This window comes from Panthera leo, chromosome B1 (genome assembly GCF_018350215.1).
Source record: "Panthera leo isolate Ple1 chromosome B1, P.leo_Ple1_pat1.1, whole genome shotgun sequence".
Taxonomy (NCBI): domain Eukaryota; kingdom Metazoa; phylum Chordata; class Mammalia; order Carnivora; family Felidae; genus Panthera; species Panthera leo.
Genome location: NC_056682.1, coordinates 113376707 through 113393379, shown reverse-complemented (window position 1 = coordinate 113393379; position 16673 = coordinate 113376707). Strand labels below are relative to the sequence as shown.

Genomic DNA, 16673 nt, shown 5'->3' with positions numbered 1-16673 from the left:
GACCTGCAGGGGGCGTTGCGTCGGCGGCCCAAGGCCTCGGTGCGGGGAGCCACCCGAGTCGGGAGCCCCGCACTCAGGGTTTGGGGCGCGCAGCACGGCCCGACGAGGCGGGCCAGGGGCCCGGCACCTGCGTCCGCAGAGCGGGTCTCCCCGGTGGAGTGCCGACACCCGGCCGCGGTCCTGGGCGACTCCCTCGGTGACGCCAGGCGCGCTCCTTCCTCTTCCTTTCGCCTCTCCGGCCCCGCCTTCCCTTCCCTCCGCCCACCTCCCTGAAGCTGAGCCGCCGCCGCCAGCAGCGCCGTCATGTCGGCCCCCGCCGAATCCCCTCATCCGGCCGCCAGCGCCCGAATCCCGCCCAAGCTTGGAGGAGCCGCAGCCTCAGGAGCCGCCGCGCCCGCCGGCCCGGGCCCGGCGCCGCACCAGCAGAACGGTGAGGCGGGCGGCCCCTGCGGAGCGCGGGGCCTAGCGCCGGCGGGGCAGCCTGGGCGGCCACTCGGGGCGGGCTGGACCGGGTCGGGCCGTGGGGGGCGTCGGGGCGGGGGCAGAGGCGGGTAGGGGCGCGGAGCCGAGGCCGCGGGCGGAGGCCGCGTTGGGGGCGGACTGTGGAGGGGGGCGGGGGGGACGCGTGGTACGGGGGGGGGAGGGGCGCCCTGGCGCGGGGGCGGGGGCCGACCTGGGAAAGCTGGGGCCGGGGCTGTTTACGTAATGTGACCCTAGGCCGGAAAGCGGCCGGGGTTAGTGGGGACGGTGGAAAAGGAGGGGCCCAGGTGCAGTTTAAAAACCCTCATATCCAGCCTGAGCGCAGGCGAGTTGCCCGGAGCGACCCTTTCTCCGGCGAAAAGCCGAGGCCGCAGAGTGCGTGGTCTGGAGAAAACTGGTGTAGCCATGGAACTGCATGGATTGTGCCCTTCCCGAGTCAGGAAAATTGCTTTGATTTCTGCGGCCCAGCGAGCACGCTGCCTTGTAGGGAACTTAAGTTAGCGCTCAAGTTTGTAGACAAAAGGGTGTAAATATGCAACATAAGAGTAACCGTAACCCTGACCCAATTCGGCCTCAGGATCTGTCATTGCTGCTGCGGCTGCTGCTCTAGCGTTTGGAGTTTGCTTGTCGCGTTGTAAAGGGAGCAGGTGTCAAACGGATTTAAACGAATACCTTTAGATCTGGGTGGCTTTTTTCCCTCAGCTTCACTTTCAGAAATAAAAAAGCGTGCCAGAGTTGGCCCTGCTTTGAGGAAAGAAAGGCCTTCGTACAGGCAGCAGCCTGTGCAACTTGAAAGCCGCTTTCATGCTTAAGGTCGTAGGCTTTTAGTATGCAGGAGATTCAAGTGAAAAATAATCATTTCTAGGATATTCATTACCTAATCTTGAGATTTGAATGTTTGTGGATGGAGCCACGGTAGGAGGAACTCATGTTATAGACTTGATAGTATTTTAGATGAGAACTCTTGGAAGTAATGGAATACTTCAGAAAAAGTGCCCTGTGTTCATAAGAGAACAAAACTACACTAGTACACTGTACTAATACACTAGTACAAACGACTTTTGGATGGACCTGTTTTGTCCAGTTTGTTAATGAAAATTCATTGGGTTATGTCAGTTCAGCCAGTATCTAGTTTTTACAGCTTATGCTTTTCTAACATGAAGGTTACTGTTTATCCTGACAATCAGTGGTTGATGTCTTAGGCTTAGTATCCTTTGGATCAACCATACTTGGCAATATTATATGCTTCCAGTGGTCATTGTTTGCTGTCGTGGGTTTGAATGTGAACATTGTTGTAGGTTTTGTGTTCCTGTCCTGAACGTACATAAAGATATTTGTGAGCAGTTTTTTTCTTGTGAACTTAATATAAATTGTTGTTTTTTGTTTTGTTTTTGAACAGTTTTGTGTGTGAAGGAACTAGCACATGGTCATTTAAGAAGAGATCCCAAGTCTTTTAGAATATTGTAAACCCATGTTTAACAGTGATCCAAGGATTGCCTTTTCTTGATTCTGTGTAACATCATTACTGTGTTAGTGAATGATTTTTAAAGTGGGAGATATTGATCTTAGCCTTATAAGTTTTGTGAATGCTCAAGAAATGCCAGAATATCAATTGTAATGAGTATACTAAGTCTGTAAGAACGTTAGAAGCCAGATATGGATGATGCTTTGTTTCTACCATTTAACATAATTCATTAAAGCATTTGTGGAATGTTTAATACTTGGGTACTCAAGATTAGCCTAGTGGAAAGTGAATCACTGCCTTTGTCCTAAATTCACCTGTATTTTGGTGACATTCGACTTGGCGGTGACCTTGAGGGATTTGACAGGTATGGATAGGAAGGCAAGACTGTCTTGAGTCAGAGGTTACAGCATGGACAAAAGTCTCAAATTGTGGAAGTGCACGGCATGTTTAGAAGAGAAGCTGTCAAGAGACAAGAAGTGTGCTGGGTAATAGGGAGAACCCAAAGCATTGAAGCTGAAAAGCATACTTAAAAAGGGGTCAGGTTGCAGAAAGGCCTTGAGTATCATTGCCAAAGAATTTGGAAATTAAGATAAAAAACTAGGCCAAGAGAGGAAATGGTAATAGTTCTCATCACAAGAAAAGAAAATCTGTAACTATGTATGGTGACAGATGTTAACCACTTATTGTAGTGATCATTTTGCAGTTTATACAAATACCGAATCATTCTGTTAGTCTACCAGAAACTAATAGAGCATGTGTCCATTATACTTCAAAAAAATAAAGTAAAATAAAAAACTACAGTCAATTTTTTGTTGTTTTGGTGGAAGGAAGTAGCTTAAGTAGAGAAGTAGCAACATCAAATCTGTTTTTGTCTTTTTTTGCTAATCTTAGAAAAAAACAATTTTTGCTACATTGTTCTGGCATTTGTAGATAAAGATTAAGCAATCCTTTGGGGTTTTGGTTCATTCTTTAGCCCTGCATGAAATAGTTTTCCTTTTAATTTGTCTGTATGGAATTCCAGGCATGATGAAAAAGAAACATGTCAGAAGTATGAGGATAGAACATTACAGGAGACAGAATTGTTAAACTGGAATGGTATCTATAGATCACTTATTTAGTGGTTATCCAACCTTTTTAAAAAACATATTTATTGCTCTGAAGGAAATGGTGAATAGACCACTGATGGAAAAATCAGACAAAAGCAGAGCCATTAGGATTAAAATAGAGGTGGATATTGAGATGTTTTTGGAGTGCAGCCTGAACAACACCTAGTCCACTTCCCTAATTGTACAGAGGAAATTGAGATCTGGAAGGGTTAAGTGGGTATGTTTTTCACCAATTCCTGTGTAAACTTGGTGAGGGTAGCAGTTTTGTCTCCCTCATTACTGCTGTATATATTCAGGCCCTGGAACAAATAATGGGTATTCAGTAAACATTAGTTAAATCAACTCCAATTCAGTCTTCCTAATTCCAAGTCCAGTTCTCTTTCTATTAAGAGACTGTAAAAAGTTTCTTTTTCAGAGACTTTTTTTTTTTTTTTTGGAAAGGGTAGGAAATAGGCAGAAAACTGAGTCTTTATCACTTTTGCTTTCTGGGTTTAACTGTTCACATGCTCTTTCCCACTTGAATATAATAGTTCGACTTGAGCTTGTGACATACTTCTCTTACACTTCCTTTTGTGGACTTGGATTTCTGTACTTCAGTTTTTCACTGATCAGCATATGGGCTTTTAGAATTATTTGTATTTCCATATGAGGTGTTAGTTGAATATTTTTCAACTTTTACTCTGCCTTTTCAGAGTCTTTCCAAAGTCTAGTCCTCAAAACCTGAAAGACTGGGTGAAATAATAATCCTGGCAATAATGATGGGGTAACTCCAAAATTTCTCCCAACTGACCTACATTGAAAGGGGTAATTCAAAAGTTTTTTTTGAGGGCAGGCACCCAGATTTAAGAGTAAACCACTGCTGTTTAGTTCTACTTTGGGGAAGCAAATGGTGCTCATTTTCAAATGAAAATGTGTTTTCTTTCTTCCATATGCCTTTATTAGGAATGATACTGCTGGCAGTTTTATCATGTCAATTGCTAATAATGTGAGAAAGAGGAGATAGTAATGGGAATTATTGGACTCCATAATGGCATAAGCATACCATTCACTCAGCAGTACTATCTGGTCAGTTATAGGAAACCCTTCAACTTTGAGAGCACATGCAAAATTTAAAATGATATAAAGCTCCCTAGTGTGTCTGAAGAAAGTTCTTTTTGATCAGAGCAGCATCTGTGTCTCAGGTTTCTACTCTTTATAGCTCAGCAGAAACATCAGGTCCTCTGGTAAAGATACTGGTACGGCACAATGTAACCATCTGGATACATAATTTCTTTCTAAACTGATTAATAGATAAGGATCTTAAAAATTATTCCTTATATAAACAAGTGTCTTTTATGTGGGTTTAAATTTTATTTTTCGTTGCTGTATGTATCGCATTAGTTATTTGCAGTGTCTTTTCATTCCCACTGCAGTCCCTCCTCTCAGGTTTCTGAGATTATATCTGTAATGATTTTTGTAAACCACATTCATTGCCACTGATTATAGCATTTGAGCTAACTTCATCTTTCTAATTATCTGTAAACCCTGAAGTATTAGATCCTTAAAAACATTGAAATAGAACAGATTTTTGAGCCAGTCTTCAATGGACTTTCCTAGAAATGAGACCCTCATCTTAGCACTGCACGTTAGAGCAGATCGTGTTATATTCAGCCCTGGGAAAGCCACTCTTTCCAGTAGGCTAAGCATACTCGGAATTGCAGAAGGTGTGGGCTAGTAAAAAGTCGTTGGCTTTGATACAGCTCAGGGTTTTGTAGAGATAATTACTTAACATCTCTGAGTTTCAGGGGATAATAATACCTTTCTTCTAGAGTTGTAGAGAGAGTTTTATTAAATGAGTTACTATTTTTAAAGTACCTGGTGCTTAGCAAAATGAGATATTTAGCAAATGAGAGTCCCCTTCATTCCGTTTCCTTCAGAACACCAGGATATAAATTCTTTGGATGGCAGAGACTGTATGAGTTTTCCTCATCATATTCTGCAGTAGGCACTCAACTGAGTAAGTGAACTTGGCTTCATATTCATTATTATTTTTGAAGACTGACCCCTGAAAGGATCTGTGTATGGCCAGCTCTCTCTTAAGGCTCAATCACTGTTTCAGTCTTTTTATTATTTTCTTACACTGCTCAGCCAGCCCTTCTTTCCTCCAACAGATCTACTCTTGAAAGGTTTCCTTTAATAGGCCATCTACCTCAGCTAGCTGGCTGCAGGAAGGTGGATTTAATTGGTGCTGAAAGCTGCTTGTGATAGGAACTGAGGAAAAGCAAGAGGAAATAGGGAGGCTAGAGGGAGTAGTAAAATGCTTCGCTGAGCCAAGCGAATGGCCAAGTCTTAACTTGCTTGTTTTTCTCAGTATTTCTGAGAAACAGGTATTGTGAAATGAGCTTTGGAACCTGCAATGCCTAGCTTCTTCACTATTTATCAACTGTTTGAATGTGTATACGTTAGTGACCTTTCATATCCCCATTTGTCTGTAAAATGACAATAGTGACACTTTCACAGGATTGTTGTGAGAATTATATAAGATGATGTAGAGAAAAGTAATGTGCCTGGCATAGAGTAGGTTCTCAACTGGTATTGGTTTTCTTTTGGTCCCTTTACTCTTAGTACTCATTATTGTGGCAGCCAAAGAGGGGAACTGATGTACTTAATGCGGTAAGATTTCATCCAAATGGTTACATAGGCTATGTCTGTGTAGACTGTCAGCCAGCAGTGACTGGGTCAGTTACTTTTGTAGCTATTAGCCTTCCATTAGAAGAGAGTAAACCAGGGTATACAGATGTGATTGGAATTACTCATTTTTTAAATCACTGGGGTTTCTAATTGCTGATTTCTGTAGGGGTGTGTGTGTCTTTATGTTTTTTATGTTTCTAAAAAATTTTTATTTTAGCAACATTATTGATACTCAATTGTCAGGAATCATATATTCAAAATATTTAACAATCAGTGCTACATACACTGACGATGGAATGTATACTAGCCTTGATGCTACAGCAGGATGGTGTTCATGAGGTCTTGAAGGTCTGGGGCAAGGAAACAGCATGGTGGGATACAACAGGGAAGCAGGGTCGGGGCTGTGTGACTATTTACCAACTGGTTCAGAAGTACTATAATATTTTAATAAGAATGGTTAAAATGCATGAGTGGCTGAATATTGACCTATTTCTTGGTAGTTTGGTGATGGATAAATGATGTTCTTATATCCTTATATCTGATTGTGCCCCTCACGTTAGTATGAATGTATCTTTATCGGATAGAGGAGCTTATATTTTGCTGACCTTGATATTGTTTATAAGATAATGAAAAACTTGAATCTGACTTCTAAAATATATTGAAATTTGATTCAGGAAAAGACTAATGAAACAAAGACTCGATATTTAAAACGTTACTTTTTTGGCAAGGAAGAGGATGAGAAAACTCATTTATTTAAAGAGAGCTTATGATTAATTTTTTTGTATAGTGACTAGACATCCGTAAAATATTTACCTTATAAATTTGGATTCTTGTGTCTGGTTTGCTTACAGCAAGAATAGAATCAATTTTCCTTTGGTGGGAATCTAGTGTCTGGAAGGAGATTATGTCCCTGAGGCAGATGTATCATTTGGATAGATCTTGTGATAATTTAGTCTTGCCAAGAAGGACATAGATGCTTATGGAAAACCAGAGGCCAGGAGCGCCTGGCTGGCCCAGTTGGTGAAACATGAAGACTCTTGATCTCAGGGTTGTAAATTTGCACTCCAGGTTTGGTGTAGAGATTACTTAAAAATAAAATCTTTAAAATTTTATTTATCTTGTGATGATGTAGTCTTGCCAAGGAGAGCATAGATGCTTATAGAAAATCAAAGACTAGGGCGCCTGGCTGGCTCAGTTGGTGGATCATAAGACTCTTGATCTCAGGGTTGTGAGTTTGAGCCCCAGGTTTGGTGTAGAGATTATTTAAAAATAAAACCTTTAAAAAAGAAAACCAGAGACTGTATCTAACTGGTATATGATGATATCAGTCAGGTTGACCAGCTGAGTAGCTCCATTAAAAGGTATATAGGCTGGGGCGCCTGGGTGGCTCAGGCAGTTAAGTGTCCAACTCTTGGTTTTGGCTCTTGGTCATGATCTCACAGTTTGTGAGTTTGAGTCCTGTATCATGCTCTGCACTGACAGTGCAGAACCTGCTTGGGATTCTCTCTCTCCCTCTCTCTGTGCCCCTCTCCTGCTCACATTCTCTCAAAATAAATAAGAAACTAAAATTTTAAAAGTATATAGACTATTTCTTAAAAATCTTTTGTTTACTTCTCAGGTCAGATTGGTACCAGTGAGTAGATAATGTGTTAGAATATATGTTCTTTTATACAGACATACCTCACTTGAGGCTAAGAATGTAGAAACTTTTCAGAGATTGTATGTAACCTGAACTTCCCTGTTTTCAGTGTTTATTTGTTGATGCTCCTTTTTTTGTGAGTCACTGTGTTAGGTTATTTGGTGGATGTAGTAAAATTATTTTATTTCATTGGTTCTAAGACACTTTTGTTTCACATTTTTATGTCTGAATTTAGGGGGCATCTTAGAATTGGTGAAATTTTAAAATTTGTTTTACTGAAGTGATAGAAGTCATGATATAGTTGCATGAAAACTTGCCATTAACAGCTGATGCAGTGAGCTGAATAACGGCCCCCTAGTATGTTTCCGTCCTAATTTTTGAAACCTTTGCAGCTGTGATTAAGAGTTGGGGATATTATCTTGGATCTGAGTGGGCCTGATATAATCACAACATCTGATTAGAGGGGACCTGGAGGAGTCAGCATCTAGAGGTGGGAGTAGTGTGCTTTGAAGATGGAAGAAAGGGCCATAAGCCAAGGAATGCAGGTGGCCACTAGAAGCTGAAAAAGGCAAGGAAATGGATTCTCTTGGAGCCTCAGAAGGAACCATGTCTGCCCATGACCCTTTGACCTTAGCCCAGTGAACTGATTTTGGACTTCTGACCTCTAGAACTGTAAAATAATAAATTTGTGGTGTTTTAAGCCAGTTTGTGGTAATTCATTACAATAGCAGTAGAAGCTAATGCACCTGGTGAGTGTAAAAAGCAGCAGTATCAAAACACCTTAGGTGTAGTTAAATACTGTATATTATTACTTTCCTTTCGTTTCAAAGGCTGTTCTTCTACTTGAACTAATATAGTTATATTATCTATAATATAGATCTATATATAATATAAGTCAAAAAACTTAGATACGTGCATTTGTTCTTGTACTAGAGTATAATTTGCTTTATGTAGCGAAAGCTCTTAAAGTTTTGTGTTCTTTCTCTTTACTTATGTAGTCCTTCTTGATACATTGTGATGAGAGAAATGTCTGATACAGAAGTGTTTGATGATTATTTACTAGGCTTAATTTTTTCCCCAAAATGTAGGAATGATTTCCATGAGCCAGGTATTATGCTAAGCTTTAGGAATATGATAGAGCTGGGACCCAACTAGACTCAAATTTTTCACTTAGAGAGTTTACAGTTAGACAATTACAGTACCATGTGAAAAGTACTGTCATTGTGGTCCAAGATGCTGTAGATGCACCATTAAGTAGGCATTCACTTGCAGGGTTAGCAGATGTTTTCTGGAGGAAGAGTTGAAGTGAGATCCGAAGAATTAGAGTTGGTCAGATGAAGGGGTAAGAGAGGATTTTTGATGGTTCCAGGTGGAGGGAAGAGCCTGTGTGAAGGGTCAGAGATGAGCAAGCATGGCTTGAGAAAAATTTAGTATGGTCAACGTGTGTATGGATCAGTGATTCTTGGCCTTTTCATACTCATGGCTACCTTAGCGCTAAAGTTTTAGTTGGTGGCATTCTTGAAGAAATTGAACTTTGGACATTTCTAATTAAAAAAAAAGCAGGGGCATCTAAGTTGGTTAAGTGTCGGACTTCGGCTCAGATAATGATCTCACAGTTTGTAAGTTTGAGCCCTGTTTGGGGCTCTGTGCTGACAGCTCAGAGCCCCCAGCTTCCTTTGGATTCTTTGTCTCCCTTTCTCTCTGACCCTCCCCCACTCTCTGTCTCTCTCACTCTCAGAAATAAACATAAAAAATTTTTATTAGAAAAAAGCAAATTTCAGAAAAATATCACATATTTATTTGATCCCCTTTACAAGGAAGGCAGCGTACCTATATTCTGCCCTAACCAACCTCTTCGATGGCCTTTTGAAGCAAAGCTCTAGCACAGTCTTTCCTTATGTTGTGCTCTGGCTTTGCTCTCTACCAGGTCATCATTCTGTATCACTTCAACATAATGATAGGCACCTTTAGTGTAGCAAAATTTCATTTTCTTTATTGACCAGACCTCAGTAGACCCATGTGAATGCTTTGAATATAGCGGTATATTAAGGCACACCTGCTGAAAATCACAGTGGGAAGGAGTGGTGAGTGGTAAAGTAGAAGTGAGCAGCAGTTAGGTCGTGCAGGGCCTTTGCATTCATTTTCTCTTTGCTGCTGCAACAAATTACCACAAACTGGCAACATAAAATAACATGAATTCATCATCTGTAGGTTAAAAGTCTAACGAAGCTAAAATCAAGATCAGTAGGGCTGAATTCCCTCCTAGAGACTGTGGGAGAGAATCCATTTCTTTGCCTTTTCCTGCTTTTAGAGGTGCCCACATTCCTTGGTTCATGGTCCCCTCTGTCTGCCTTCAGAGCTGGCAGTATCTGGCTTCATCTCTGAAGAGTCTTCTGTAGTCACTTCTCCCTGCCTCTCCTCTGCCTCCCTCTTGTACTTTTAATTTTAAGGACTCTTGTGATTACACTGAGCTCATCTGGATAATCGAAGCTTTTCTCCCTATTTTAAGGTCAGATGATTAGCAGTCCTAATACAATCTGCAATGTCAGCTCCCTTTTGCCGTATAAGCTGTCATATTTACATGTTCCAGTGATTAGGTCATGGACATTTGGGGTCAGGGAGAGATTGTGGTGCTTTCCACTGTCTTATAGACCATATTAAAGGATTTGAACTTTTTATTAATGGCAAGAAAAACCATTAGAGGGGGGCCTGGTGGCTCTGTCGGTTAAGCCTCTGACTCTTGATTTCGACTCAGATTTCAGTACAGAGCCTGCTTGGCTTCTTCTCTTTCTGTCCTTCTTCCCCATCTCTTTCAAAATAAATAAACATTTAAAAAAATTAGAAAGCTTTAAACAAAGAAATAACATAATCAGATTTGATTTTTAGGAAAATCACTCTGGTTCTGTATGGTGCAGTCATTTGTCTAAAAAATAGTGTCACAGTCAATTTAGTAAGTCATTTCCAGCACTTTTTCCCTTTGATGTTGTAAAAACTTATTTTGCAGTAATTTTAGATTTGTGGAAGTGATGCAAAGATAGTACAGAATGCAGTGTTCTTCACTCAGCTTCCTCTAAAGTCTTAACATCTTCCAAAACCGTGGTACCTTTATCAAAACTAGAAAATTAACATTGCTGACATACCATATTAGCTAAACTATAGATTTTACTTAGGAGCACCTGGGTGGCTCAGTCAGTTAAGCATCCGACATCGGCTCAGGTCATGATCTCTCAGTTTGTGGGTTCGAGCCCCACGTTGGGTTCTGTACTGACAACTCAGAGCCTGGAGCCTGCTTCAAAATCTGTGTCTCCCTCTCTCTGCCCCTCCCTCACGTGTGCTCTGTCCCTCTCAAAAATATAAACTTTAAAAAATTTTTTTGAAAACTATAGATTTTATTTCTGTTTTCCCACTGTTGTTTTTTTTTTTTTTCCTGTTCCTGAATACAGTTCAGGATATCATACTGCTTTAAGTGTCATGTCTCCTTAGTCTCCTCTGATCTGTGACAGTTTCTTAGCCTTTTTGTTTGTTTTTTAGGACTTTGACAGGACTGGTTAATTATTTTGTAGACAGTTCCTCACTTTGCTGATGCTTTCTCATGATTAAGTGAGGGTGAATTCTTAAGACTGTCAGTTTACTGGGGCACGTGGGTGGCTTAGTCAGTTAAGCATCTGACTTCAGCTCACATCATGATCTCATGGTTTGTGAGTTCAAGCCCGTGTCAGACTCTTTGCTGACAACGCAGAGCTTTGGACTCTCTCTCTGTCCCTCCTCTGCTCATTCTCTCTCCCTCTTGCTTTCTCTGAAAAGTAAATAAACTTAAAAAAAATAATTTATGACTTTTTAGAAAGAATACCACAGAGGTGAAGTGCCCTTCTTATCACATTGTATTAGGGATCAGATGATATCAACTTGTTTTATTACTGGTCATGTTAACCTTGGGCACTTGATTGAAGGAATGTCTTAGCCCAGACAAAATGTCATAGACTGTGTGGCTTAAACCGTAGCCATTTATTTTCTCACAGTGTTGGAGTCCAGAAGTCTGAGATTAGAGTGACAGCATAGTTGGGTTCTGGTGAAGACCCTCTTCCTTGCTGTTGTGCTTACATGGCTTTTCTGCATGCATGTGGAGAGAGAGGGATTTCTTCTTCTTACAAGAAAACTAATTCCATCATGAGAGTCCTTCCTACCATTGTGACCTAATCTAAACCTAATTATCTCCCAAAGACCCCATCTTAAGACCATCGAATTGGGGTTAGAGCTTCAACATACATATGGGGGGGGGTGCATTTAGTCTATAACGGGCTGCCAGGTTCCTCCACTGCAAAATTATTTTTTTTTTCCTACTCTGTTTGTTAGGAGTTACTTAACTCCAGCCCACATTCAACAGAAAGTAAGTTGAGAATTAAGCTCCACCTCCTACAGTGAGGCATATCAAATAATTTGTGAACACATGCTGAAGTGATCACAGTAATTCAAATATTCTTCAGGAAATACTTGATTCCTGTTTCTCCTTAAAGTTTGGCCCAGTAATTTTAGCATTCCTCAGTGGCTTGCACCTGCAGTGATTTTTACTGTGGAATTCTGATGGTAATTTTCTCTTTTGCTCATTTATTCTACATTTATTATTTGAACTATTTCTGTAAGGAAGACACCCCTTTTCTCCCATTTTAAAATGTATGCAGTCATTTATTTATATCATTATAGACTCATGAATATTTACTTTATTCTTTGGATTATAATCTAAAACTATCATTATTTATATTTGTTGCTCGAGTTGTTTTGAGTTTTGGCCACTGGGAACTCTTTCAGGTTGGCTCCAGTGTCCCTTTACCTCCATCCTTTTGTCTTTTGACTGCTTCCTTACTTTCTGACACTACAAGGTACTCTACTCTGCACTTGCCCTATCCCAACACTGGAATCAGTCCTTTGTCCAAGGAGCCCTAGTTCCTTTTGTTGGGGCATGGTTTTTAGAAACCAAGACCTGGGCCCTGGAGGTGCTCATAGCTACTGGGGTGTCACTGCTTATAGACTTTCTCAGTAGACAGAGTTAGGAGATATTTATGTATATACTCAATTATGTATGTAAACATCTCTATAATTACATCTGTGCCTATTCATCTGTGTATATATTACCTAAGTATCCTTCACTCAGGTTATCATACATGTAATGCAGTTAGATTGATCTGTCACAGTCTTCATTCTGTCCTAGATTATCTTGACATTCTGGATGTTGTTTTACAATTTGCAGATAGTAAAACTTGCTTTTATTCTTTGTGGTGTACAGCTCTATGAGTTTTGGCAAATCCGTGCAGTCAAGTATCTACCACCACCGCAGTATCATAGAGAACAGTTCCATTACTATAAAAAATGTCTTCATGTAGTCCCCTGGTAATCATCATCTCTTCCTCCACCAGCCCTGACAACCATTGCTCTGTTCTACATTTCTGTCATTCTGCTTTTCCAGAATGTCATATAAATAGAGCCATAAAATATGTCTCTTGGGTCTGGTTTCTTTCACTGAGTTACATTCATTTCTGCTGTTGCATGAATCAGTTGTCTGTTCCCTTTTATTGCTGTGTACTTTTCTATGGTATGTGTATACTAGGATTGTTTAACCATCCTCTGTTGTTGAATATCTTGATTGTTTCTAGTTCTTGGTGATTGTGAATAAAGCTGCTGTAAACATTCATATACTAGTTTTTGTGTGAACGCAGGTTTTCTGCTCACAAAGGTAAATATGTGGGAGTAGCACTGCTGGGTCAAATGGTAACTACAGTTGACCCTGAACAACTCAGGATTGAACTGCATGAATCCACTTATATGCAGATTTTTTTCTATAAATACAGTAAGGTACTCTTAATGTGACCTCTTCCTTATGATTTTCTTAGTAACACTTTGTTTTCTATACCTTACTTCATTGTAAGAATACAGTGTATAGTACATATAACATATAAAACATGTGTTAAGCAACTGTTTATGTTATCGGTGAGGCCTCCAGTCAATAGTAGGCTATTAGTAGTTAAGTTTTAGGGAAGTCAAAAGTTATCCTTACTTTCAGCTGCACAGGGAGTTCATGCCCCTAACCTCTGCATTGTTCAAGGGTCAGCTGTATATATTTAACTTTACTAGGACTTGACAAACTCTTTTCCAAGGTGGCAAAATAGTACTATTTTCTGTTCCCTCCAGCAATGAGTGAGAGTTCCTTTTGCACCACATCTTTCCCAACATTTGATATTTTTATTTTTTTGTTGTTGTTTTAGTCATTACAATGGCTATGTAGTGATATTTCATGGTTTAATTTGCATTTCCCTAATGATTTATGATGAGCAGCTTAATGTTTATTGCCATCCATATATCTTCTTTGGTGATTATTTTCAGACCTTTTACCAGTTTTTTGGTTGGGTTGTCTGTTTTCTTACCGTTGGATTTGAAGAATTCTTAATAAATTCTGGATATGAGACTTTTATTAGGCATGTGATTTGTAAATATTATCTCCTCATCCATAGCTTTCTTATAATTCTCTTGGTGCTTTTTGTAGAGTAAAATTTTTAATTTGATGAAGTCTCTTTTCTCAATATTTTCTGTTCCTGATCATGCTTTTTAGTGTCATAGGTAAGAACTTATTGCTAATCTCATATTTATCTATATATTCTAAATTTTCTCCTAGACGTTTTCAAATTTTACATTTAGATCTGTGATTCATTTTGACTTAAGTTTTGAGACCTTAGACGTGTTGAGGTTCATTTTTTTTTTTGAGGTTCATCTTTTGAATGTGGACTATGACAGCACCATTTGTTGAAAAGATTATCTTTACTTCATTGAATTGCCTTGACATCTTCGTCAAAAATCTGTTGGCTTATGTTTTTGTGGCTCTATTTCTAGATTTTTTATTATGTTCTGTGTATCTGTCCTTTCTCTGGTACCACACTTTCTTGATTATTGTAGCATTTAAAGCAACCCTTGAAATTGGGGAATGTGAGTCCTCCAAATGTTCTTTTTCAAAGTTTTTGTTTTTTTGGTGTTTTAGTACCTTTGCCTTTCCATAGAAATTTCAGAATCAGCTTGTTGATATTTATTAAAAAACTATTGGTATTTTTATTGGCATTGCATCAAACCTAAAGATAAAAACTGAAATAATTTATATCTTAATTGCAAGTCTTCCAGCCCACAAACATGGTATATTAGTCCTTCCATTTATGTAAAGAAATCCTTGATTTCTTTCATCAGTGTTTTGTCATTTTTAGCATATAGATCCTTTACATATTTCATTAGATTTATATTTTAAGTACTTCTTTGTGATATTATAAATAGTATTTATTTGTTTATTTTGAGAGAGAGCATGCACACGTACTTGAGCAGGGGAGGGGCAGAGAGAGAGGGAGAGAATCCACGCAGACAGCACAGAGCCTGATTCTGTGCCACAAACCAGGATATCATGACCTGAGCCAAAGTCAAGAGTTGGACGTTCAACTTAGCCATTTAGATGCTTGGTTTTGTTTTTTATTGTAATTTTGAATCCTATTTGTTCATTATTGTTTTGAGGAGTGCATTTGACTCTTACATGTTGACCTTGTATCTTGTGACTTTGATAAACTCACTTATTTTCTTTCTTTTTTAAAGATTCTTCAGATTTTTCTACACAGTCCTGTCATTCTGCAAATATAGTTTTATTTCTTCTTTTCCAATCTGTATGCCATTTCTTTGTCTTTTTTTTTTTTTTTTTTTTTTGCGTTTTTAAAGTATCTAGTAAATCCTGAACATTGTTGAATAAGGGAATGGCTTTTATTTTTTTACTATGAGTGCATGGTAGTGAAGAATACAGTACTTACTAGAGTTGCTTGGTGCCACTGCTTTACTTTATGCCACAGGGCCAGTATGGTACCCGTCATTGCTTCTGTGCCATTAGTACAAATGTCAACACAGCAAAGAAGGCAAATACCATTTTAGTACTCTTACGAACATAGTTTGTACCTATGGATCCCCCATGAGTCTCCAGTATTACCAGGGTTCTGTGTACTACACTTTGAGAATTGCTGTTCTATATCCTTACTGTACAAGTTTCCCAGGTCTGCTGTAACAAAATCCTACCAACTGGGTGGCTTAAAACAACAGAAGTTTGTTCTCTCCCGGTCCTGGAGACTGGAAGTCTGAAGTTAAGGTGTCGCCAAGGCCATATTCTCTCTGTAGACTCTAGGGGAGAATCTTTTTCTTCCTTCTTCTAACTTTTGTTTGACAGTTGACGTTCCTTGTGGCTGCATCACTCTGCTTTACCCTCTCATTGCCTTTTCTTCAATGTGTATATCTTCTATTTACATGCATCTTATAAAGTTACATGTGTTTGCGTTTAGGACCCACTTAATCTCAAGACCCTTAACTTAATCTTGTCTTTTGTCATAAAATGTAATAGTTATTCTTTTCCCTATAAGATCATTTTCACACATTCTGGGGATTAGGATGTGGATATATCTTTTGGGAGGCCGTTGTTCAACCTTATTGTTTACATAAATGCTAGACTGCTTCATCTTGTTCCACAGGTTTCTTAAATTTTCCTTTTCTTATGTTTTCTCTGTTTTTAATTACATCATTTTAGTTATTTATTTATTTATTTATTTATTTATTTATTTATTACTATTTTGTTTCAACTAAGCTCTACACCCAATGTGGGGCTTGAACTCACAACCCCGAGATCAAGAGTCACGTACGCTGACTGAGCCACCCAGGTGCCTCAAATTTGGATCACTTTATTGACCAGTCTTTAGATTCATTGATTCTTTCTTCCACTATGCTGTTGAGGCCATCTAGTATATTTATTTCAGCTTTATTCTGAATATTTTCATTTTCAAAATAGTTTTCATTTCTCATTTTATATTATCAGTTCAGTTACTGATTTTTTTTTCAATTCTTTGAATATATTTTCTTTCTTCTTTTGAACATATTTACAGTAGCTGCTTTAAAACCTTTGTCTGCTAAATTCAACTTCTGGGACGACTTTGATTCTGGTCTCTGCTGGGTTTTTTACTGGGCATCTCGATGTTTCTCCTGTGTCTGTCTATACAGTTAGGTTGCTAACTAGGGACTTCGCCCAACTATTGTAACTGATAGGAAATTACTTTCAGAAGAGTAAAATGAATGAACACACAGACTTAACCTACAAATGTATTTATTATCATATTGTTCAATATTTTTAAATATGGAAAACAACCTAAATGGCTATTAATAGAGAAGTGATTAAAATATGGTAAATCTATGTAATGGTATGTTACAATTCTATGTAATTATATAGATTCTAATTTATAGATTCTATAAATCTATGTAA

At 39.1% G+C, this 16673-nt stretch overlaps 1 protein-coding gene across 4 annotated transcripts in view; it reads left to right on the top strand.

Annotated features, from left to right (window-relative positions):
• Positions 1-219: 219 nt before the first annotated feature.
• The window catches only part of SEC24B (SEC24 homolog B, COPII coat complex component), a 99063-nt gene continuing 82609 nt past the window's right edge, over positions 220-16673 (top strand). For all 4 annotated transcript variants that reach the window (XM_042935719.1, XM_042935718.1, XM_042935717.1 and 1 more), the window contains exon 1: positions 220-430. In XM_042935719.1, coding sequence (XP_042791653.1) covers positions 304-430 — 127 coding nt within the window. In that variant the 5' untranslated portion in view covers positions 220-303. The remainder of the gene's footprint in view (positions 431-16673) is intronic.